Source organism: Alnus glutinosa, chromosome 10 (assembly GCF_958979055.1).
Source record: "Alnus glutinosa chromosome 10, dhAlnGlut1.1, whole genome shotgun sequence".
Classification (NCBI taxonomy): Eukaryota; Viridiplantae; Streptophyta; class Magnoliopsida; order Fagales; family Betulaceae; genus Alnus; species Alnus glutinosa.
In genome coordinates, this window is record NC_084895.1 from 24,244,627 (window position 1) to 24,268,662 (window position 24,036).

The 24,036-nt window shown below is 38.9% G+C and overlaps 2 protein-coding genes across 2 annotated transcripts in view; one reads left to right on the top strand and one right to left on the bottom strand.

The window, feature by feature from the left end:
• Positions 1-945: 945 nt before the first annotated feature.
• On the bottom strand, positions 946-4,465 carry LOC133879310 (uncharacterized). The gene has a single exon (XM_062317839.1). The coding sequence runs from the start codon at positions 4,295-4,297 to the stop codon at positions 1,331-1,333; it is 2,967 nt and encodes a 988-aa protein (XP_062173823.1). The 5' UTR covers positions 4,298-4,465; the 3' UTR covers positions 946-1,330.
• Positions 4,466-5,109: 644 nt separating this feature from the next.
• Positions 5,110-24,036, top strand: part of LOC133880044 (DNA-directed RNA polymerase III subunit 2) — a 49,829-nt gene continuing 30,902 nt past the window's right edge. The window contains exons 1-10 of the mRNA XM_062318909.1: positions 5,110-5,267; positions 5,381-5,486; positions 5,938-6,059; positions 6,395-6,487; positions 13,709-13,781; positions 13,855-13,945; positions 14,059-14,111; positions 14,850-14,914; positions 19,871-19,976; positions 20,118-20,228. Of these exons, the coding sequence (XP_062174893.1) occupies positions 5,218-5,267; positions 5,381-5,486; positions 5,938-6,059; positions 6,395-6,487; positions 13,709-13,781; positions 13,855-13,945; positions 14,059-14,111; positions 14,850-14,914; positions 19,871-19,976; positions 20,118-20,228 (870 nt within the window). The 5' untranslated portion in view covers positions 5,110-5,217. The remainder of the gene's footprint in view (positions 5,268-5,380; positions 5,487-5,937; positions 6,060-6,394; positions 6,488-13,708; positions 13,782-13,854; positions 13,946-14,058; positions 14,112-14,849; positions 14,915-19,870; positions 19,977-20,117; positions 20,229-24,036) is intronic.

The following is a 24,036-nucleotide window of genomic DNA, read 5'->3' on the forward strand; positions in this document are numbered from 1 at the left end:
AACTAAAAACTTGACTTTGATTCAATACAACAATTAAGTCTAACTCTTCATCCTTCTTCAGCGTGCTTGATTCATAAGATTCATTAAGTCAACATGAACACATTTACCATTTGAATAATTACCTTCCTGTAAAGCAAACTGAGGAAACATTCCATAAAAGATGGCCACTGCAGTTATTTATAAGGCCTAGATACAAACTTTTCAACTGGCCTATATATTGCAGTAATATAACCTTTATAAGAAACACAATTTAGATCAAATGGAACACATGCAGGGAAAAGCTGAAGGGCAGAAACGCTGCATAAAGTGGTTATTTATTGTGCATATATATCTCACAATTGCACACATCATCAAAGAATAAAACTAAAATATAACACCTGGTGACAAGGAGATATCTGAAGCAAATTACCTTATCTAAAAACAGACTAGCCCCCATGCTGCAATTGGCTTGAAATGAAATCTCAAAAAGAAAATGGGATATTGCTGTCATACTGTTTTCTGCAAGATCATATCGAATACGAAACTTTAGCAAGATATGATGAATCTTCTCATCTAAAACAAAAAGACCTTGAGCATAAGCAAAATGGTGGAATTTGTTGAATAAAACAGTTATACTTTGTAGATCAAGTCAAACATGGATTCTCAATTATATAGAGTCAATGAAACTTGAAAAATGAAAAGTAACAGCTTTAAAAACCAAAAATGATTTCCATGATTAATATCATTAGATTAGCAACACACAGATAATCATCAAAATTGGCTATAGATTTCTTAAACCCTGTTGTTTTTGTCCAAACCTTTTGGCAAAGGGTGAAATTTTATTGCAGAAGCTCAAAACCTTAAAAATAAAAATAAAAATTTAAACCTTGGTATAATTAAAAATCTTTATTGAAGTACCTAACCAACAAATCCATAGCCCTATCAGGAATAGACAAAGAAACAAACCTCAAAGCTCCTTGCCAGCTGCAGAATCTGCTAAGTATAGCTTTAATTCCCTGAGAAAAAGCATTTATTGAGCCCACAGGAACTCTGCTCATTGCAGCATTATTATTCTTTCCAGTTCAAGGCAAAGGCCTTCCAATGTAGCTTGGAGCTCATGAACAAGAATACTACAGGGAACATTTGTAGAAGCCAGCCAAAATTGGCTAACTTCTGCAACAAGAAGGATCAGTATTTACTTGCCACTATCCCTCAAGAGGAGCTTCCCATCTGAGTACACAGGTTTTCATTAGAACTGAGATCCAAAAATCAGATAGACAGTACGCTCTACAGCTTACCTTTTCATAAAAAAAAAAAAAGGCATTGTCTAATATTCATCAGAACCACCGCATTACTTTTTGCCTGGAATATCTAGGGAGAAATTTCTCAAGATATTGGAGCCATTCATCCCTTGTGCACTAAAATAATTGAATAACCATAAAACGGCAGAATGGTTTATCATAATCCCAGCTGAATTGAGAAAACCAGAATCCTCAGTCTTGTTATCAAGTTTCTCTGAAAAATTAGCTAAGCTATCAGATAACATTGAGGCATTAGACACGACCCATGTTGCCAGAACAGTAGCAGCAAAGTCCTGGAACACATTATTAGGTAATAACATGATTGCCCCAACAAGCTCAGGTGTGGGTGCACGACAACTACACAATGTCAGAAGGCCTTCAACTGCAATGGCATTTCTTTTTGCATCTAGTTCACCAGTGCAGAAAAATCCCAAAATCACCTTCTCCAGTTGCACATTGGAAACTGCAAGCTCTGATCTAATCAACCCCCACAACTTATGTTGTTCCAGACAGCCCCACTTGAGAGAGCTCTCAATTAAGTGGAAAATGGTTTCAGTGTTCTCACCAAATACAGAATATTTTTTCAAGCCAATTTCAAACTGTATATCAACTAGATCGGCGTGATCCAACCGACTGACAAGTAACCTGATGATGTCTTCCTTACCGATGGATAAATCAGAAAGATGACGAAAGACACTGCAGAATAAAAATTTCAATCTTTTCCTCCTCCATTCAGTACAAGATATTAAGTCAGAAATGAGGAGCTTTGTCAGAGATGTATCAGCATCTTTATGTAAGATAGTCCTTGAATGCATAAGGAAAACTCTGTAAGCAGCAAATGCACTATCTACCAACATTGAGACTAACTTATTGTCTATCTTTGAAGTTGAAGCAAGAGTTGTAAGAGAATTCTCCTTTTCTCCATTCAGAAAAGAAATATAACCATCAACATGAAATATCAGAAAAGGCAAACTTAAATCACTTCTTTGAGCAGAATCTTTATCAACCATTGTATCTCCTATACAATCCGCCATGGATGCCTCGTAAGCTAGTCTTGATGCATAAGATAGTAACCGTACTCCCACAGAAAAACCATTCTTTGACCAGGATAGAAGCATGCCGTGCATCTTGGGCTGAGAAAAGATAGAGGAACGAATAATCAATGCTGTGGCAGACCCTATTTCATCATCACAGTCAAGCTTATCTGGAAGAAATGGAAGAGAAGTAAATAGTTTATACCCATTCAACTCAAATTCCTTTGAAATTGCTGAGGACAAAGCTTCCGGGCAAATTGTAACACTCATTGTTTCGGCATTATTAAGATTCACAAATACATATAATAAGTCATCCAAAGCCTGAAGGCCCATCACGTATGAGTTCTTCATCTTTTCTCTTAATTTTGTAATTAAATTCTCAACAGAAACAACTTTGTGTTCGCTAGTCACCACTGATGGAACAGAAGAATCAACAGGTTTAGACTGTTTAGTGGCAAACCCATCTCCCTGGACGCATGTAAGTTGCCCTTTTACTGATGGTACTGGAGTTTCCATACAAGACGAGTATGGCAAGCTCACAGATGTTAAAAAGTGAGCAGGAAAATTGGGTGACTGCTGCTCTTTAGGAACTCCCATTTTCATACCTGGAAGGACCCTTTCAAGCCTCTCTCTCAGAAAAAGAGAAAGTGCATCACAAGAAGTCAAAACATCCATTGACTGAATCACTCCTTTCCTAAGAAGTACACTGAAAGCTGATGACACCCCCCTAACTATGATATCATTACGCTGCACATCATAGTTATCCATAAGAAGGAACAAAAATTCGAGAAGGGTGTGAGTCATGTCAATGTATCTGGGAATGGAGTAAACCATTAATAACATTGCAGGCTCAATGTTCATAATATTATCTACTCTTTCATCAAAGAAAAGCCAATCATAAAATAGAGCGAGCTTGGCATTGGCTCCAACGTGATTCTTCCTACAAAGGCTCAAAAGCCAACCAATGAGAGCCCATCTTGGAACAACATCTGACTGAATAATTTCATTAGTTGGGTGGTGAGCACAACATATAAACCGAACAATGTCACTCACGATAGTCTCTCTCTCCAGCCCATGTAGAAACTTCTTAGCAAACCAATCCTGGTGACGCTTCTGACTCCCCAATTTTACATGTGTGAGTAAAAACCGCAATTGGGTCTCCATTTCTGGAGTAATCCTAAGTAAAGCATATCGACTCGATGTCCTCGTGCAATAAAACTGCGAAATATCAGAAAATCCTGGAGTCTTAAACTCACTCGGATTCAATACTAAATCTTTCCATATAGCTCTAAACTCAGGCACATGAACCAAATCTTGTAAAACTCTAATAAAATCCCTCCCAATTCTCAAACACAAATGAAACTGCTCCCTCAATACTTTGACACAAAACTCAATCTCCAACCTCTTCAATGCCTCTAAGTTCGCACTATTCACTAACCTACAATGATCAGCCAATAACCGAAGATACGTGTACAAAGCACTCGTCAAAACCAACGGTTCCTCTTCTAACAAGCAATCCCATTTTGCCAAAAAGACACTCACCAACTCAAAACACAACCACAAATTCCCCTCATAAAAATCCCCACCAACAATTTGCCTCAATAGACACACCAACAGGCCATCAACCCCTACTGCCGAAACATCAATCATCTCCTTAGCAACCCAAACCAACTGTTTTCTAGCAGATTCGACGATCTTTGCATACAATTCATGAACAACCTTGACAAGCAAACGTACAAATAAGCCATACCCATCAGAGACAATAGCATGTAAGTGCTTAATATGGGTTTTGGAGAAATGGGGTTCGCATAAAACCCCGTAAAGAATGGCCTTGTTGAGCTGAGCATACTCCTCTTGGTCTGGGATTGTTAAGGCAAATGGGGGTCTTAGTTTGGGTTCCAGAAGCTCAAAGGCTTGCCTTAGAGAGAGTTCCGTTTGGTTCTTTGCTTCATAGGAAGCGATTTGTATAAGTTTTGAGGCCATGATCTAGACAGGTTCATCTAATGCAATAACTAAAATAAGAGTAATAAGTGTATGTGAAAGCGATTGAGATTGAGAGGGTTATTGAAATTTACCCGTTGGAGAAACAGCAGGGTTTTGGAGATTAGTGGAAAGCTTCAGAGTGGGACTGAAAGGAAGCTTGACCGACTTCCTTGTGGCCGAGTTTACCTTAGAGAGCGAGACGCAATATTGTTCATGCTTTCATTTTTATTTATTTATTTTTAGGGTTAAATACCCCAAATGTACTTGAATTTTACGTGTTTTTAAATTTAGTACCTCAGTTTTATTTCGAATCACAGGTAGTACCTGAATTTGGAAGAAAAAAACCCTAGGTAGTACCTGTCAGATTTCTCGTGGGAATTTCAACTTCTCGCCACGTGTCAACCGCCGAGGTTAACACGTGGCACCACATAAAAAAAATTAAAAATTTAAAAAACGGATTAAAATTAAAAAAATTAAAAAAAAAACTAAAAAAAGAAAATAAAAAAAAAGAGGGGTGGCTGAGCCACCTCCTTGGCCACCCCCATTTTGGCATGGGAGAAGCACACGTTGTTTTAATAGTATATTTAGAAAATAACATGTGTTTCTCGCATGCTTTTTTACTAGCATTAATAAAAATAAATATGTGTGCTTCTCACATTATTAAATGACACATGTCACTTTAATATTTGGGCCGACAAATCTTCTATCCCGAATCTTATTATAATATTTTTCCAAAAAAAAAAAAAAAACTAAATTTTTTTATTATATCACCGCCAAATAAATAGCAGATTGAGGGTTTAAGAAGGGTTTTTAAACACAGACGAGCGCAACGTTACGTACTCAGTCGTTTACAGCCAAATTCTGAGAGCTACTTCTTTTTACAGAGCAAAGAAAGTGAGCAATCAATCAAATCATCCACTATGGGTCTCAAGCAGGACTCCTTAGAAGAGCCCACAAAGAAAAACAAAGAGTACGCCCATTTTCGTTTTGTTCTTTCTTCAATGTTTTTCACTTGTTTCAGTTTTTGATTCGCACTCTATTATATGTTTGTTATTTTTCCTGACGGAAAAAAAAATGGATCAGTGATGGGAAGCAGCTGCCTGATTATCCCGGCATCGACAAGCAGTTCCTTGCTGCCCCTATAAAATCCGCCGTCGACAAATTCCAGCTTGTTCCAGAGTTTCTAAAGGTGTGTGTATGTGTTTATGCGTTTGTACTCTCCCATGATAGTATGTATCTTTGTCTGTACAGATATAGATACAAATATATTGAATTACTTATTGATACATATTTATGTGATAGTATGTATCTTTGTCTGTGCAGATATAAATACAAATATATTGAATTACTTGTTGAAAAAAATACATATTTATGTGTAAGACTCTATGTATCTAGGTGGGTTTCTATGTCCAGGTATATAGGTATAAAAAGGTGTATATGTATATGTTTATATGTACGTAACTATGTGTATGTGTATACGAGTGCGTGTACTCTCCGGCTAGAGTACGTATCTTTTTCTGTGCAAATTTATGTAATGTATATATGTGTGTGTAAGGCTGTATGTATACATATGTGTCTATATATGTGTATAAAAGAGTGTATGCTTGCATAATCATTGTAATGATTATTTGGAATTGTAGGTGAGAGGGCTGGTGAAGCAACATTTGGATTCGTTTAATTACTTTGTGAATATCGGGATCAAGAAGATTGTTCGTGCTAATAATCGCATAGTATCAGGCGTCGACCCGAGTATTTTTCTCGAGTAAGTTATCCATTCTTGGCTTTTGCGTTAAAATTAATTGGCTTTGTTGTGGTTTATGTTGCATTTTGTGGTTAGAGATCAATTATCTAAATTGAGGCTGTTGAGAGGAAAAAAATAGGATGGTATAGGATTTATGTCCACGTTGCTAAATGACATTTGTTAGTGTTCCATGATACTTGATGTAATGACTTCCAATTCTTTTGCCTGATTCTATCGATGAATCATTGTAAGAGATTGTGCTTGAAATGACGTGTTAAGATTCATGTTTTAAAGGCTTTTTAGTGGTTTCATTTCCTTTGACCGAGAGATCTCTTTTCCCTGTGCTTGTTATGAAGGTTTACAGATGTCAGAATTGATAAACCCTCAATGCCAAGGGATGGTATCAGTGAAGAAATTTCTCCTCAAAAGTGCCGGTTATCCGATATTACGTAAGCTACATTCGTGACATGCATATCTTATGTGTTTTAGATCTCATTTACCCTGCAATTCATGGGAGTGCTATTAGTCCATAAGGGTGTTATTTTGATTGATTTGTAAGTGCTTTGGTGCTGAATTTGAAAGATAGAATGTAACAAGGGAATGCTGGCTTGTCTTTCTAAGATGATAGAAACGATTTTGAGCACAACATATAAATGATCTTTATGAATTGATTTATTCCATATTTTGTTTTTGGTTTCACGCTTTATGAATCTGCTTCCTGGTGTCCTAACCTAACTACATCAAAGATTGTCGTTCTTCAGTAACTTACAAAGGCATGTTGTTGATAATGAAGGGTTATACTATAAAGCTCAATAAAACTAACTCGTAGCCCCAACAATTCATCATTGTTGCATATTTTTGATTGCTTGATAGGCAAATGAAAGCCATTTCACATGCACCCTGTGACATTTTTGCATGAATTTTGTATTGGAGGAAGCATACGTGTCTAAACATAAGACATGCACAACCTGTTCAGGAGTTGGAGCGTGGAAGCTGCCACTAATTTCTTGTTTGTGGATTTAGAAGTTACTAAAACTAAAACTTTGTGGGGAAGGAATCAAACTTGGTATGGAGATGAATCTTTGTCTTGTTACTTAATTGGATAAAGGAATTAGAAAAGAGTTTTAAAAAAGAAAGAAATGAAAAAATGAGTAGAGGATTTTTTTTTTTAAATATAAATACCCCTGCTTCTTTATGCAAAGAGAAGAGGATAAATTATAAAAGCAGGAAAATACCCAGTCCTTTATAAAGTTCTTGTCCTTTTGGATAAATGTTGTGTTCAAAAGAATTTGATGTACTATACAATTTGGTTTCTTTTCATATTGTTATTTTTATTTTATTTTCTTTGAGGGGTTTGAAATGGTGTTTACCTCGTGTACTCTGGTTTTGTATCACTCTAGAACCTTTTAGTAATACTATTCATATAACAAATTATATCATAATTGAGTCCAGCTCCACCAACAAAGTGTTGATGTTTGTTATAGCTTGACTAGTTTTGCTGTGGTGGGAAACACATGTAGCTTGAGTGCTTGATTATCTAGGTGGTAAGAGTCTATTTGAGATTACGTTGGGAAATATAGCTTTTATCTATTGGAAAAGTCTAAATAGATAAAAGTACATTAGGAAGGGGTGGAGTTTGTTTCGTAGTCATACCGGATTTATTTTAGGTCATGGGTCTAAGATCAGATTTTGGCATGATGTGTGGTGTGGAGAAATGACCCTCAAGGAAGCTTTCTCGGTTTTATATGGCATTGCTCGTGATAAGGATGCGCTTGTTGTAGCCCACATGGCTTCGGAGAGTGGTTCCCTTAAGTGGGATGTCGGCTTTATTCGAGCGGCCCATGACTGGGAGGTGGATGTCTTGGCTTCCTTCTTCACCTTGTTGTATTCCATTAGAGTGAGAAGTGTAGGGGACGACAAGCTTTGGTGGACTCCTTCTCACAAAGGGAAGTTTGTGGTCTATTCTTTCTATAAGGTCCTTGCAAAGAGGAAGATCCTTTCCACTGGAGAAGTATTTGGCGGACCAAGGTTCCCTTGAAAGTGGCTTTTTTTACTTGGTCGGTAGCGCTAGGGAAGATGCTAACCTTGGATAATCTTAGAAAGAGGCATGTCATTGTGATTGATAGGTGTTGTATGTGCAAGATGAATGGGGAAACTGTGGACCACCTTCTTCTCCACTGCGAGGTTGTCCGTGTCTTATGGAATGCTATCTTTAGCCGCTTCAGCTTGTCTTGGGTTATGCCTCTTCGGGTGGTAGATTTATTCACTTGTTGGTGGCCGAGTGGCTGTTCTCGGAGTGCTGTTGTGTGGAAGATGATTCCTTCTTGCCTTATGTGGTGCTTGTGGCGGGAACAAAATGATAGAAACTTTGAGGACAAATAAAGGATGTTTGAGGAGCTCATAACTTTCTTTTTTTTATTCTTTGTACACTTGGGCTACTGCGTTCCTAGCTCCCTTAGTGATTTGCTTTCATGATTTTCTTGTTCTTTTTTCTTCTCCGTCTTAGACGCTACTCTTGTGTACTCTTTGTGTACTTGACTGTGCTTTGCGTTTTTTAATGATGTCTTTCTTACTTACCAAAAAAAAAAAAAAAAAAAAATTCTAAATAGTTTTTTTTTTTTTTTTTTTTTTTTTTTTTTTTTTTTTTTTATAGAAAAAGCCTTATTTTCAAGCTTTCCCCAAAACATAGTTTTGGGCTTTTTAGAGCAAAAAAAGTAAAAAAGTGCCCTTTTTAAGTTTTTTACCAAGCACACTCATTTTTGCTTGGCACAAATTTTTAAGTATTAAAAGCACTTTTTAAGCTCCTTAACGCAATTCCAAACATGTTGTAACTGTGAAGCTTGTCCCAAAATCTCTCATGCTTGGTGGACGGTCTTAGGCACTTAACCCTTTACAGTTGCTTGTTCTTATTAGTCTAGTAAACTATGTCCACATAGTTAACATGTTTGGTTTTTTCTTGTGTCAATTAATTTGAGCTATAGAGAAAGGAATGTGAATCATAAAGTTGCTAGGTAGTTACTATATTTTTTAGTTATTGTTAGTGAAGAGCTTCTATATTTGAAGATAAGTAGACCCCTTTTATTGAATGTGTTGTAGGATTTGCATGAAAGAAAAGAGGAGGCTTACATTGATGTTTAGCCTACCTCACACATATTATTATATATAGGCATTCAGAGAAATGTAACAATATACCTCACACTATCTCCTTTTCTTTTTGTTATAGTCATGGAGGCTCTGATCAAAATGATCACTGCTATTGTTGATAGAGGTTTTCTCTTAGGCTTCTTTGTGGGTTCTAGGCCTCCAACCGTAAATATCTCACACTTGTTGTTCGCAGATGATACTTTGTTTTTTTTTTTTTTTTGTGGGGCCAACCCTAATCATCTTCGCTTTCTCTGAGTTCTACTCTTATTTTTCGAAGCTGTTTCTGGTTTAAAGGTTAATCTGACTAAGTCTGTTTTGGTTCCTATGGGTAATGTGGACAACATGGGTGAGTTGGCTGGCATCTTGGGTTGTGGGACTTCCTCTCTGCCCCTGAAGTATCTTGGTATTCCGCTAGGGGCTTCTTACAAGGCAAAGTCTATTTGGGATGTCATTGTGGAAAAGATGCAGCGTCGGTTGGCCAATTGGAAAGGGATTTATCTTTCCAAAGGTGGCAGAGTCATCCTTATTAAGAGCACACTTTCCAACCTACCTACCTACGTACTTTTTATCCCTCTTTCCCATCCCTCCTAGTGTGGCTCATCGCATTGAGAAGCTCCAATGAGACTTTCAATGGGGAGATCTTGAAGACTAATATTATTGCGGTGTTAAAGGAGTTTCAAACCAGTGGAAAGTTCGAGAAGAGCCTTAACGCTACTTTTGTGTCGCTGATCCCAAAGAAAGCCGGAGCGGTGGATATTAAGGATTTTCGACCTATCAGTTTAATAGTTGGAATGTACAAAATCATCTCAAAGGTCCTGGCAAATAGGTTGAAGTCAGTGTTGGGGAAGGTTGTTTCCCATACTCAGACTGCTTTTATCAAGGGGAGGCAAATACTGGATTCTGTTTTGGTGGCCAATGAATGTGTGGATAGCAGGATTCGATCTGGAACTCCGGGCATTATATGTAAGTTGGACTTGGAGAAGGCTTATGATCATGAAAGTTTGAATTTCTGCTTTATTTATTGAAGATATGTGGTTTTGGGGAGAGATGGCGTGGCTGGATTGCTCATTGTATTTATACTGTTTGTTTTTCCATAAATATCAATGGGACGCCTTCAGGGTTTTTTCGTAGCTCACGGGGTCTTTGACAAGGGGATCCTTTGTCTCCGCTTCTGTTTGTGTTGGTGATGGAGGCTTTCAATCGGATGATATATGCGACGGTGGACAGTGGGCGACTATCGGGGTTCTCAGTGGGATTGAGTACGCAAGATGCTATGATGGTATCTCATCTATTATTTGCAGATGATACGTTGATTTTTTGTGATCCTATTGCTGACTAGATCTGAGACTTGAGGTGTTTGCTACTATGTTTTGAAGCAGCCTCGGGTTTGAGAATAAATTTGTCTAAATCTGAGATTGTTCCGGTAGGTGAGGTAGGGGATGTGGAGGAGTTGGCTAGTATTCTTGGGTGCGGTGTGGCCTCGCTTCCTTTAAAGTATTTGGGTCTTCCGTTGGGTGCTAAGTATCAAGACACTCATATGTGGAATAGCATTATTGAGAAGATGGAAGCTAGATTAGTGGGCTGGAAGAGGTTGTGTTTACCTATGGGTGGGAGGTTAACTTTGATTAATAGTACTCTTTCAAGTTTACCTACGTATTTTCTGTCTCTCTTCCCTATTCCAGTGGGAGTCGCAAATCATTTGGAAAACTTCAGAGAGACTTCCTTTGGGGTGGTATTGGAGATGAATTTAAATTTAATTGGCATATTACCGGAAGGCTAGGGATCTCAAGGGAGGTCACTCAGTGAAATGGAATGAGAGGCTGTTAGCAGATTCCTTGGCTGCTTCGAAGACGCCTATTTGTTCTGCTATAAAGGAAGTAGTTGCAGTGCCTCCGGTGAAGAATCCTACAGGTTTTGCGAAGAAGGGTTTCCTTCGAAAGGGGTTCCTCAACCCTCGCCCGGCTGCGATAACCCCTACCGCGTCTCGGGAGGCCAAGGATGTTGGGATGATAAGGCTTCACTCCCCCCTGGGTTGTCACATCATTCCTTCATCCGTAGAGGGCAATGGTTTTTCTCAATCTCAGGAATGGCTTGTCAGGTTTGATCTTAATGGGGAGTTAGTTGTTTGGGAGAAGGATGATGATTTTTGGGATGGGTTGCCCTTAGACTGGATGTTGGACTAGGTTCATGGCGAGGAGTCCTTGGCGATCCTTGATGCCATGGAAGATGAATTCCATTGCGACAAGATGATAGCACGCCAAAAGACCAAAGGAAAGAGGGTGCTTTTGAATTTGAAAAGTTCCATTAATTACGGTGATGCAAGCGCTCCCTGTAGGCGCGGGAAAGGCAAGGCTCTCATGTAATAGGATTTTGTGCCCTCGTGGGTTTAGAGGTTTTCGAGTTTTAGGGCTTACCTCCTTGTGGGTTTTGTTGGGTTCTTTTGTGAGCTGTTCTTGGGTGCTACTTATGAGCTTTAGGGTTTTGTTGGGTGCTTTTTGTGAGTTGGCTTTGGTTCTTCTTGTGTATACTCCCTGTGTACTTAGGGGCACCTTACGCTTTTTCTAATAAAACTTTTCTTACTTATCAAAAAAATAAAAATAAAAATTGGCATATGATTTGTTCTTCAAAGGTTTCGGGGGGACTAGGAGTGAGAAATATGGTTCTGTTCAATAGAGCTTTGATGGGTAAATGGTTTTTGAGATATGCTTTGGAAAGGGATGCTCTTTGGAGAAAGGTGGTGGATTTCAAATATGAAAGTATGAAGGGTGGTTGGTGCTCTAAGGAGGTTGGGGGTTCTTTTGAGGTTGGAGTTTGGAAGTGTATTAGGAGGGGATGGGATGCTTTTGCAGTTCATGTGAGATATGAGATCGAGAATGGTTCGAAAGTCCTGTTTTGGCATGATGTGTGGTGTGGGGAGATTCCTTTGAAGACTCTTTTTCCAGAGCTGTTTCTCATTGCTAGTGGCAAGGATGCATGGGTGGAGGAGAATATGCAGAGACAAAATGGCACAATTCTGTGAAATATTTTGTTTACTCGCCCGGTTCATGATTGAGAGGTGGAAGCGGTTAGTAGATTTTTTGAGATGTTGTACACTCTTAAAGTTAGAAGTGAGGGACAAGATAAAATGTGTTGGATTCCAGCGCGAAAGAAATCATTTGAGGTAAAGTCTTACTATAAGGTTTTATCTAGTCCTATTCAGTCTTCATTTCCGTGGAAAAGTATTTGGAAGGTTAAGGTCTTCCCGAGAGTGGTATTCTTTGTGTGGACGGTGACTTTAGGGAAAATCTCAACTTTGGATAATTTACGAAAGAGAAACATTGTTATGATGGAGTGGTGTTATATGTGTAAGATTTCTGGAGAGTCCATTGACCATTTGTTTCTGCATTGTATGGTTACTACAGAATTGTGGAGGACAATACTACAAATGTTTGGGGTGGAGTGAGTAATGCCGCGGTGAAAGATATGTAGGGGAGTTGGAGGAGGCAAGAGGGCAATCGGACGTTGATACTGATTTGGCGTATGGCTCCCTTGTGTTTGATGTGGTGTGTATAGAGGGAATGAAATGCACACTGTTTTGAAGATTGTGAGACTGATTTGATGAACTTGAAGAAGATGATGCTACAAACGTTGTTTAAGTGGAGAGAGAAACTTCAGTTTATGCATGAGTGTTCTTATTTTGAATTTATATATATGTGCTCTCTTTTTTCTTTGAATTAAGGGCTTCATGTATACGTCTTGTGTACTATGGGTTGCGCCCCTCTGCGCCTTTTGAATATACTTATCAAAAAAAAAAAAAAAAAATCCACCTTGGAACAAATAAATTCTAACCGATTACGACATAAAGATTTTGTAAACATATAAACTAACTGGTCTCTAGACATCACAACTTCTGTTGATATATTTCCATCGAGTATTTTGTCTCGGATAAAATGACAATCAACCTCAATATATTTGGTCCTTTCATGAAAAACTAGGTTAGATGCAATATATAAAGCGGCTCTGGTTATCATAAAGCAATAGGATCGGAGTAGGAGATGAAAACCCAATCTCTTGAAGAAAATGTTGTAACCATGTCAACTCACTAGTAGTATGAGCCATTGCCTTGTACTCCCTGCTTCAGCACTAGATCGCGCAACCACGGTCTGTTTCTTACTCTTATAAGTTACAAGATTACCGCCCATGAATGTGCAGTATCCTGTAGTAGACCGTCTATCTGAAGGAGAACCTGCCCAATCTGCATCAGTAATACCTGAGATGTCCTTTCAGTCTATACAGTGTGTGTCATCCGTCGAGATGTTGGTTGCTAGATGCTGTTTTTTTTTCTTCTCTTCTTTTCCTTTCCTTTCTTTTTATTTTTTATTTATTTTTTATATGCATCATGTATGTGTTTGCATGTGGGGCAATATGTACTATAAATATTACATATATCGCGGCTTGGACCCATATCTAATGTAATTCACACAACTATTTGGAAACTGATGGCTAATATTTTGAATTGTGTTACGATGATATTGTACAAATTCAAGGTATTCTGCTCCCATTTATGTCAAAGTAAAGTACATGCAAGGAAGTCATACCCAAAAGATTACACGGGAAAAGGTACTTCTAGAGACGACTGTAAGTTGAATTTTGTGAGACGTATTTGGATATTATGTGAAGTTTTTTCTTGCAGGATGATGTTATTATTGGAAGAATGCCTATTATGTTAAGGAGTTGCTGCTGTGTCTTACATGAAAAAGATGAAGCTGAACTTGCAAAACTTGGTTTGTTTGCACAAGATTCAAATACCAGGCTCTTTCTTGCCCCTGCTTTTGTGCTCCTACTTCTATGTTATTGTGTTACGTATATATAATTGTTATGTCACTGCTGACTGCAGGTGAGTGTCCCCTTGATCCTGGAGGATATTTTGTTATCAAAGGGACAGAGAAGGTGTTATTCTGACTCTCATATTACAGTGCTTTCTAATAACGGGGAAAATATAAAAAATATTATGAAGAGAAAAGTTGAAAATTGGTTGTTTGAATCATTGTATCAACCTAGTGTTTATCAACTTGACCTCTTAGATGAAATGGGGCTAGATCCATCTCTGTTCACATATAATTTGGGCAGAATCACTTTAAAAAAGTCATTCTGATCCTTCTTATTGCTAACATATTTGTTTGTTAAATTGTCGGACTATTTTCTTAATATCCGTGTGGCATTTTTTTTTTTTTTTTTTTTTTTTTTTTCATTTTGTCATGGTAAAGTGTATTGTTTTATTGACTAAATGTGATATGTATTCAGAGGAACCAGACTTGGTATATTTCTACAAATACAAGCTTACTGCATAGCACTTGAAAATCTTGATCCGATAGTATGGTACTCATATACATGTTTGAGCATCTTAGAATTTGCATTCTTGCTATTTCCATTTATCTCATTTTTTGAACTTTGTGAAGTCAAATTATCCTGTGTTATAAGTCATCACAGTTAATTTTTAATTTTATTATGCAATTTTTTTTTTGATAAGTAATTGCAATTTTATTAAAAAAACAGCGAAAGACGCCCCTAGTACACACGGAGTATACAATTTATTATGCAATTTTAACTGAACCTTATTCTGTTTCACCTTTCTTTCTTAGTAGTTTCTAGTTATTAGCATATTATGACACCACCGACCATTTCCAGGTGTTGTTGATACAAGAACAACTATCGAAGAATAGGATTATTATTGATACTGACAAGAAGGGGAAGTGAGTAGTTCTTTTTGCTTTTTATATGACTTGGTATTTTCCAATTCTCTTTGTATTCCTCTTTCTTTTAATGATTGTACATCTTATGATTTTTTTGGTGCAAATCAAGTGATCTTTGGTGGGGAGTCCTTTTAATGATAAATGTTCATACAATGGGTGGGTGCCACAGCAATGGCAATAGTTGGTGTCAAGCATCATTGCTGAGAATTTTTTTAGGGTCATCTACCATCAATATCTAGAGAACTCCAGCTATCTCTAAGGGAGTTTAGTTTGTACTTTAGAGTGTCTAATTCAAGATATGAAATTAATTTTTTTATTTATTTTTAAATGAGTCATAAGTGGAGGGCATCTGTTAGGGCTAGGTGGATAGTTCTGACAATTGCATCACCGTAAACTGAGTAATTCATGCGCCTAGGTGAGATGCTGATGGCATAGTTTAAAAGAATTCTAGTAATTCTATAATGGCAGTGCATCTCATTTTAGCAAGTTGGGCATGGGGAAGTGACAGGCCAGAAGATTCTACTCTCTTGTTTGGATAACAAGAGGTTTATTTTATTTTATTTATTTTTATAAGTAATTTCATATCATAAATAAAGCGCAGAGGGGCGCAACCCTAGAATACAAGGGGTTTTCATGAGAACCCTTAATACAAATAAAAAGAAGAACAAAAAGTCAAAAAATCTGCAACAATAGAAACAAGCAAGCTATGATGTGCAGCTATCCAATTATGTAACGTGTTAAACACAATCTTCCACAACTCTGTCATCGATGTCTTTATGTCTCCAAAGTTCTGAGCATTCATCTCACCCCAAAGACACCACAGTAAACACATTGGAGCTAGCCTCCATACTTCCTTAACTGGACTGCACCCGACCTGACCGCCCCAGCTGTTTTCAACAAATCAATGACCCGTCTCGGCATAACTCACTCTACACAAACAATTTGATTAAAAAAAAAAATATGGAAGAGCCAAGAACTATAAAACTTGTTGAAGGAGTTGAAGAAGAGGGAATGTATGGCAGATAATTGCTTCTATATTTGCTAAGCGGAGATTCAAATCTAGTTACTTGATAACTAGTTTCTAAACTACTTCATTCTTTGAATTGAAGTGGTCACATGAACTTCTTGCCATTCTTGTTTCATTTCATTCTTTTGGCATGATGTGTGGTGTGGGGAGGTACCTCGGAAGACTATTTTTCTGGATCTGTTTCTTATTGCTAGTAGCAAGGATGCATGGGTGGAGGGAGAGTATGCAGAGACAAAATGGCGCAATTCTGTGGAATATTTTGTTTACTCAACCTGTTCATGATTAGGAGGTGGAAGATGTTAGTAGATTTTTTGAGATGTTGTACTCTCTTAAAGTTAGAAGCGAGGGAGAGGATAAAATGTGTTGGATTTCGGCGCGAAAGAAATCCTTTGAGGTAAAGTCTTACTATAAGGTCTTACTTAGTCCTATACAGTCTTCATTTCCGTGAAAAAGAATATGGAAAGCTAAGGTTCTCCCGAGAGTGGCTTTCTTTGTGTGGATGACGACTTTAGGGAAAATCCTAACTTTGGACAATTTACGAAAGAGAAACATTATTATGATAGAGTGGTGCTATATGTGTAAGACCTTTGGAGAGTCCATTGGTAAGTAAACCTTTTTTTTTTTTTTTTTGGTAAGTAAGAAAATTTTTTACTAAAAAAAGCATAAGGCGCACCTAAATACACAGGAACAACCAAAATAACCCACAAAAAGAAACCCAACAAACCCTCAAGGACCTAAAGCTCTCAAACCTAAAACCCATATGGATCACTCAACGCTACAGCATGTGAGCCTTGCCTTTCCCTAATGTGCGAATTCGACTTAGGAGTTTTTTTGGGGGAAGTGAGATGCTGGATGTACAACTGTTGGCAGTTTTGGAGAAAGAATTAGGAGATGACCCTATGTCTATAGAATGAGTGATTGAGAGAATTAGAGGTTTTTGTAAAGTTGTAAGAATGTCTTGTCCAGGTTTTGAAGATAAGTTGATGGATTTGACTTAGAGAAGGCTTATGACCACATTAGCATCTCCTAATTCTTTCTCCAAAACATAGGGTCATCTCCTAATTCTTTATCTGTCTCTTTTCTCTTTTTTGTTGATGATACCCTCAAATTCCATGGGACTGCACCAGATTATTTCCGTTATCTTAGATATGTGTTCTTCTATGTTTTGAAGCTAATATAGGGTTGAAGATCAATTTGGCTAAACCTGAGTTGGTTCTTGCTGGTAATGTGCCGAACGTGAATGGTTTATGGTTTGTCTTGTATTATGGGTTGCAGGGTTTCCCTCTTTGCCCACAAAGTATTTGGCTCTTCCCTTGGGTGCGCAGTTTAAGGCTTAATCTATATGAGATACAATCATTGAGAAATTGGAAAGAAGATTAGCTGGGTGGAAAAGACTCTACTTATCTAAGGGTGGTTGAGTAACGTTGATTAAGAGCACGTTGTCCAACCTTCCCACCTATTTCCTCTCCCTCTTCCCTATCTCGGTTGGTGTTGCTAATCGGTTAGAAAATTGCAGAAGGATTTATTGTGGGTTGGTTTGGACAGCAAGTCTAAATTCCATTTAGTTATTTTAATAAGGTTTGTACTCCTCTTTATCTTGGAGGGTTGGGGATCAGGAGTTTGCTTGCTTTCAATCAGGCTTTATTGGGAAAGTGGTTACGGAGGTGTGCTGTGGAGAGAGGCTTTTTCGCGTCGGGTAGTGGATATAAGATGTGGTAATTTGACGGGTGATTGGTGCACTAACGTTATCTTTGGGCCTTATGGAGTGAATCTTTGGAAATACATTAGGTGGGATTGGGATGCTTTTTCTAGTTTAGTTAGAGTTGAGATGGGTGATGGCTCTTGAACTAGGGTTTGGCATGATATTTGGTGTAGGGATCGTCCTTTGAAGGTCACTTTTTGGGAGTTATTTTGCTTTGCAAGGAATAGGGATGTTTTGGTGGCTGACCTTAATGATCGCCCATAGTTGTGACATTAATTTCATCAAATCGGTGCATGATTCGGAGGTGAACTCTGTCTCCTTTTTTTCTTTCAAGGTGTTGTATTCTATCAGGATGGGTCGGGGAGGTGATAATAAGCTATGTTGGATTTCTTCAAAATGGCTATCTTTTGAGGTAATAGGTAATTTTTTTTTACAAAGTTCTCCTTCCCAATGTTGACTTCTTTCCTTGGAAGAGCATTTAGAGGACTAAGGTCCCTCTGAGGATGGCTTTTTTCGGTTGAACAATGTCTCTAGGGAAAATCCTCACCTTGGATAACCTTTGCAAGCATCACATCATAGTGATCGATTGATGTTCTATGTATAAAAAGAGTGGAGAAACTCCAGATCATCTTCTTCTTCATTGCGATCTTGTCAGAGATTTTTGGAATATGTTTTTTCGGATTTTTGGAGTAGAGTGAGTTATGCTTAGAAGGGGTTGCTGGAAAGGAAGTCAATCGTAATGATATTAATATTGTTTGGAATGTAATCTCTTTTTTTTTTTTTTTTTTTTTTTTTTTTTTTTTTTTCTTTTTAATTTGGTGCAGTTAGAGAGAAACGAATGCTCAAAGTTACGAGGATTTCGGGAAGACGAGTTCAGATCTACAACTTTATTTTCTTAAATCTTTCTCTGCGTGGATCTCTTTTAACGCCCATCTCAATATCTCCCATTTTGTAGATTTTTGTGCTCTCTTTCCTCTTTCTTGACTTACTGGTTGTTTTTCTCTTTTATACTTGTTTACTTGGGTTGCGCCCATTGCGCTTCTATTGAATTATCTTACTTATCAAAAAAAAAAAAAATGAAAAAAAGAAAATTGCCTCCACATGTTTCTTTTTGAAATCAGGTACCTTCTAGTTGTTTTCTCGGCTAAAAAACAAGAGGAATGCTAGGCATCCAAACATTTGTTTCCAGAATTTAGTTCCAAACTAATGTGTCACAATCTCATGAGATCTATCATTTTGGGAAATGTGCCACAATCTCATAGGATTGTGACACATCAGTTTGGAACCAAATTCTGGAAACAAGTGTTTGGATGCCTAGCATTTCTCAAAAAACAATGCCTAATGATTTTGCAAGCAAATGTGAAATTATTCTGACACTAAATATGCACTCAAGTGCCCCTAGGAGATCTGCTTGTGCAGCACGTCATGCGTTACCTACTGTCGTTCACACACTGCCATCGAAGAAGAAAAATGTTCCCAATAATTTTTTCTTCCGACCAAGCTTCCCTTGAGTTTGAGGGAGAGGGTCAAATCCAGAGGATCTCTTGCCATATTTTCTTGTATCACATGAGAGTACATATTTTTTATTATTTATAATTGTACTACACGTTGTACTAACAAGGCTCTATTAAATTATAAATGGGCCTTATCACAGTATAATATAATTAAGCCAATAAGATCAAAATGTAGCCCTATTGGGCATTGTAATAGTGGACGTAGGTTTCTAAGGCGAATTACCTCAACATAGGAACAATAGGATAAAGAATGATGTTATTGATTACATGGTGGGGGTATCAACAATTGAGGAGAAAACGACTGTTGAGACAGTTTGGGCATCTGCAATGGACTCCTATGAATGTACTTATATGGAAGAGTAAGAATGCCTTTTCAACTGGTTTGACTGTTAAGGATCTTTGTTTTGTTGTTATTTTGTTATACTAGCTCTATATTTTACTGTACTAGTTAAGGATAATGTCTTCTTTGGCTAGTATAGCTGACCCTATGAATGTACTTATGCGGAAGAGTTGCAATGCCTTTTCAACTGGTTTGACTGTAAAGGATCTTTGTTTTGTTGTTATTTTGTTATACTAGCTCTATATTTTACTGTACTATTTAAGGATAATGTCTTCTTTGGCTAGTATAGCTAACCCTTTGTATTCTTGCTAACTATGGTTTTGGTACATTATAATAATTTAATATGTATTTATGGCTTTCTTTGTTGGTTCAGCGTAAATGCATCAGTGACAAGCAGTACTCAGGAACTAAAGAGCAAAACAGTTATTTTGATGGAAAAAGGGAAGATGTATTTGCATCTAAACCAGTTTACAAAAAAGGTATTCATGTGACCATTTTTTTCTTTTCTTTTCACCCCTCTCCAATCTAAGTTAGTTTTTGGCTTTTTGCTTCTCTCTTTTTTTCATTGTTGTTATAAGATTAGGCTTTGGTAATTTAAAATTATTCAAAATTATCTGCAGGTTCCTATAATGGTAGTCATGAAGGCTATGGGAATGGAGAGTGATCAAGAAGTTGTACAGATGGTTGGAAGAGATCCTCGATATAGTGTCCTACTTTTGCCATCTATTGAGGTAAGCATATGGTGAAGGATTTAAAATCTGCAATAAATTTATTTGTTGCAAATTTCAGATATTCTCCAAGAAATTTAACTGACAATCGTAAAAAATATGATCATGTCCGAACTGTTTGGGATTTGGCAGTGAGAACTGCTTTCGTGATTCGTTCTGTTGCAATGAAGTTTCTATTGCATATCTTGATTACTTAATGGGTTCTAATAATTCATGAAATGTAAAAGAGGTCTGCAATTCTATTTAATCTAAAATGGAACCCATTACCACCGGAGTCTAGTATACACTAGATTTTTGGGTTATGTGGGATAGTCCAGTGTTTGATTGTTTAAAGACTTGGTTTCAATTTTTCATTAAAATATGTCGCATCTTAGATTTGAGGCACGTTGCAAGTATTGCATTCATTTGCTTCTTTACTCTTTGTCGCCTAGCTGGATCACATTGCCGATCCTTGTTAACCCATGAAGTTTAGTTGGTCCAGTCAGATTGCTGACAGCTGATGTTAGACATTCTTTTTTTTTTTTTTTGATAAGTAAGAAAGACTTTATTAATGAAAGCGTAAGGCGCCCCTAGGTACACAGGCAGTATACAAGGAGAAACCAAAGCTAACCCACAAAAGCCCATAAAAACCAACAAGAACCAAAACAATCCACCCCCCACCAAAGAACAAACCCAACAAAGAACAAGGCAGCCCACCACCCACCACAGCACACAAACCTACTACAAGTGTGCCTTTCCTTTTCTCCTCCTAGAGTGATCTTTCGCATCACCATAATTAATGGAACTATGTAGGTTTAGAAGCTCCCTTTTTCCTTTAGACTTTTGGCGCGCAATCATTTTCTCCCGCTGAAACTCTTCTTCCATGGCATCCCTAATTGCCAAGGCCTCCTCCCCAAAAGCCCCTTCCAGTGCCCAATCCAAGGGCAAACCATCCCAATAATCTTCTTCCTCCTCCTCCCAAACTACAATCTCCCCGTTATGATCAAAATCGATGGGCCAACTCTGAGATTGGGAGAAACCATTTCCCTCAATGGAACATGGAAAGATGCAGCCACTCAGAGGAGAGGAAGGACCAACCGCCCCAACGTCCTTAACCTCACGCCGCAAAACGTGAGGGACAGAAACAATCGGGGGGAGATTGAGGAAACCCTTCCTAAAAAGCCCCTGATTAGCTGGGGTCTGGATCTTCTTTATCGCATGAGACTCTCCACCCGTTTCCTTAAAAGGAATAGGATCTGCGGACAGCTTTGAGGCTACCAACGAGTCAGCTAACAACCCATCATTCCATACCACATTCTGCCCTGCCCTGATCTCCCTAGCCCTCCTGTAGTAATACTTAAAAGGACTGCTTAGCAAGAAGGGGGAGGAGGAAGATCGAAGCTTCTTCCCCAGCTCAGTGGCTCCTGAGAGAGAAGGAAAACCAGAGAGCTTTTCACCACTCAAAGACCCAGACGACGCCGGAGGAACAGCTAAGGTCGCCGGCGACGGCAAATCCGCACTCGGCAGTGGAAAGACGAACGCAGTAGCCGACTCAACCTTAGACGACCCACCCCCAGAACAGTCTCCGCTCAAAAGGTCCCCACTGGGAACCACCAACTCCGTCGAAACGAGATTGCACAGCCCAGAAGAATCCACCGAAGTCGTCTCCGGCAACGACGACCGTGAAGAACTAGGTTTCGGCATGAAGCATCCTAAGCGCAAACCTTTCCGACTCAGTCCATTCCTTGCAAGACGACCCAGTAGCTTGTTAATAGCCCGGCCCAAATCCATGTTGAACCCTATGACCTGCTTACTCCACGTGCGCAACTTTGAAATTTCAAATTTCAAACTCGCACGTGGACGATAAGACTTACCCAGCGGACGGCGATGCTGTTCCTTACCCAAAGGATCGAACGGCTCCAAAGTAGAACAGTCCAACGCTGTCCTCAGATCTGCATCTAACACCCTCGCCGCCGGAAGAAAATCAAGCTCACAGTGAACCACTGGCACGACCTTACTCCCGGAAAAATTACCCCCCATGATAGGTCCCTTCTTCACGACATCGACCGAGTCTGCCTTCAACACCTCCACAAAGGAGGGCCCCTTCGAAAAGGGAACCAAACCCGGCCAAACCTCAACTTCCTTCCCCTTATTTTCCACCAGTTCATGCAAGGACCCAGTCCCCCCGCCCACAGAAGCAGAGAAAAAAACAGCGGACTTCCTCAGCTCGTCGGAGAATTTGATCCATCCCTACCCTCCACGTCCCTCAGGAATCAGGATAAACCCTTTCCGACCACCCATCCGGAAAGAAGCTGCCTCTAAGAAACGGCCGGCTTGGTTACACCCTCTCCGAGCCATCAGAACTCTCGAACCTTCCCTGAAAGATTTGATGAAAGCTTGATCTTCCGGAAAACCCACAAGTGACTCCAACGTCGAAGCCAACCACTCAGAGCACGAGGGACTGATGAAAATTACGCCGGAGAAACTTTTTCTCTTCTCCCCCACCCTCATCGTCGACGCCCCATCCAGAACCGAGAAGACAAATGTCTTCGACTCCACGGTAAAACTAATCTCCATCTCAAAAAACACCCGGAACCCAAGCGGCAGACCCAGAGGACGATCACATTTTCGACGGAAAGGAGCCACACAATCACAAGACCCACCTGTAGACGCCCCTACGCGAGCTACTATCGCGACCCACGAACACCTTGTTAGACATTCTTGAAGATCTGCAAAGCCAACATGATATTTAACAAAATAGATCCTACATATTAGACAATTATAATTGTATGGATACTTTGATACTTGTTTTTTTTAAAGGTTTGGGATGTTTGGTATTTAAGTTGGTCTTTGTTTGGAAGGACATTAGCACAAAGTCGTGCAGGTAGGATCTCAATGTGATTTTATTACTTCCGTTGTACCGGAGGTTATGTTTCTTTTTGTCTTTCTCTTTGGCTTCTTTTCATTCTTCTTTGGCACCTATAGTTAGGGTTGGCAATTTTGACACGACCCGCGAATCCGACATGAACACGACACGAATATATAGGGTTTGGGTTTAGGCTATAATCCGTTTATGACCCACCAATCTGTTTATGACACGTTTATGAACCGTCAACCCGTTTATGACATGTTTACGACATGTTTATGATACATTTTTTTTATTAGATTAGCCTAACGCATTGACACTCCAATCCGACGGGTTGACTTGTCAATCCGTTTTGCCAAGCCTACCTATAGTATATATAGGAGGTATTTGGCCCCCCAAGATGGATTGGGATTTTTTTTGTTGTTGATAAGTATACGAAAGTTTTATAAAAAGCGAAAGACTCCCCTACGTATATAGGAAGTATACAACAAGAAACACCAAACTAAAACGAGCAAAACCTCAAGGCGCCCCTACCCCACATGTAGCCCTCAAACCCAACCCACCAAACACCACCTAAAGGCCACACAAAGCGCTCAACGCTAAAAGGCGTGAGCCTTGCTCTTTCCACGACTAGAAGACACTCCTTTAGCATCATAGTTAATGGTGCATTCTAAGTTCTTTAGCTTCATGTAGCCTTTGGAGCTAGAGAGTGAATCCACTTCCTCCCGACGATCTTCCTTTTCGATGGCTGTCAAGAGAGCCAAAGTCTTCTCCTGACCCACACACGAGATCCCCACCACATGACATATATCCTTAACTCAATACAGAGCCCAATCTGAGAACCTGGAATCTCCCAACACGACAGGGGAATAGATACCAAAAGGGGAAGGAGAATCCCCATCCGGGAGACACAATGCAACCTCACCATATTTCAATTGCACTGTAGGTTTTGTTCCTTTTTTTTTT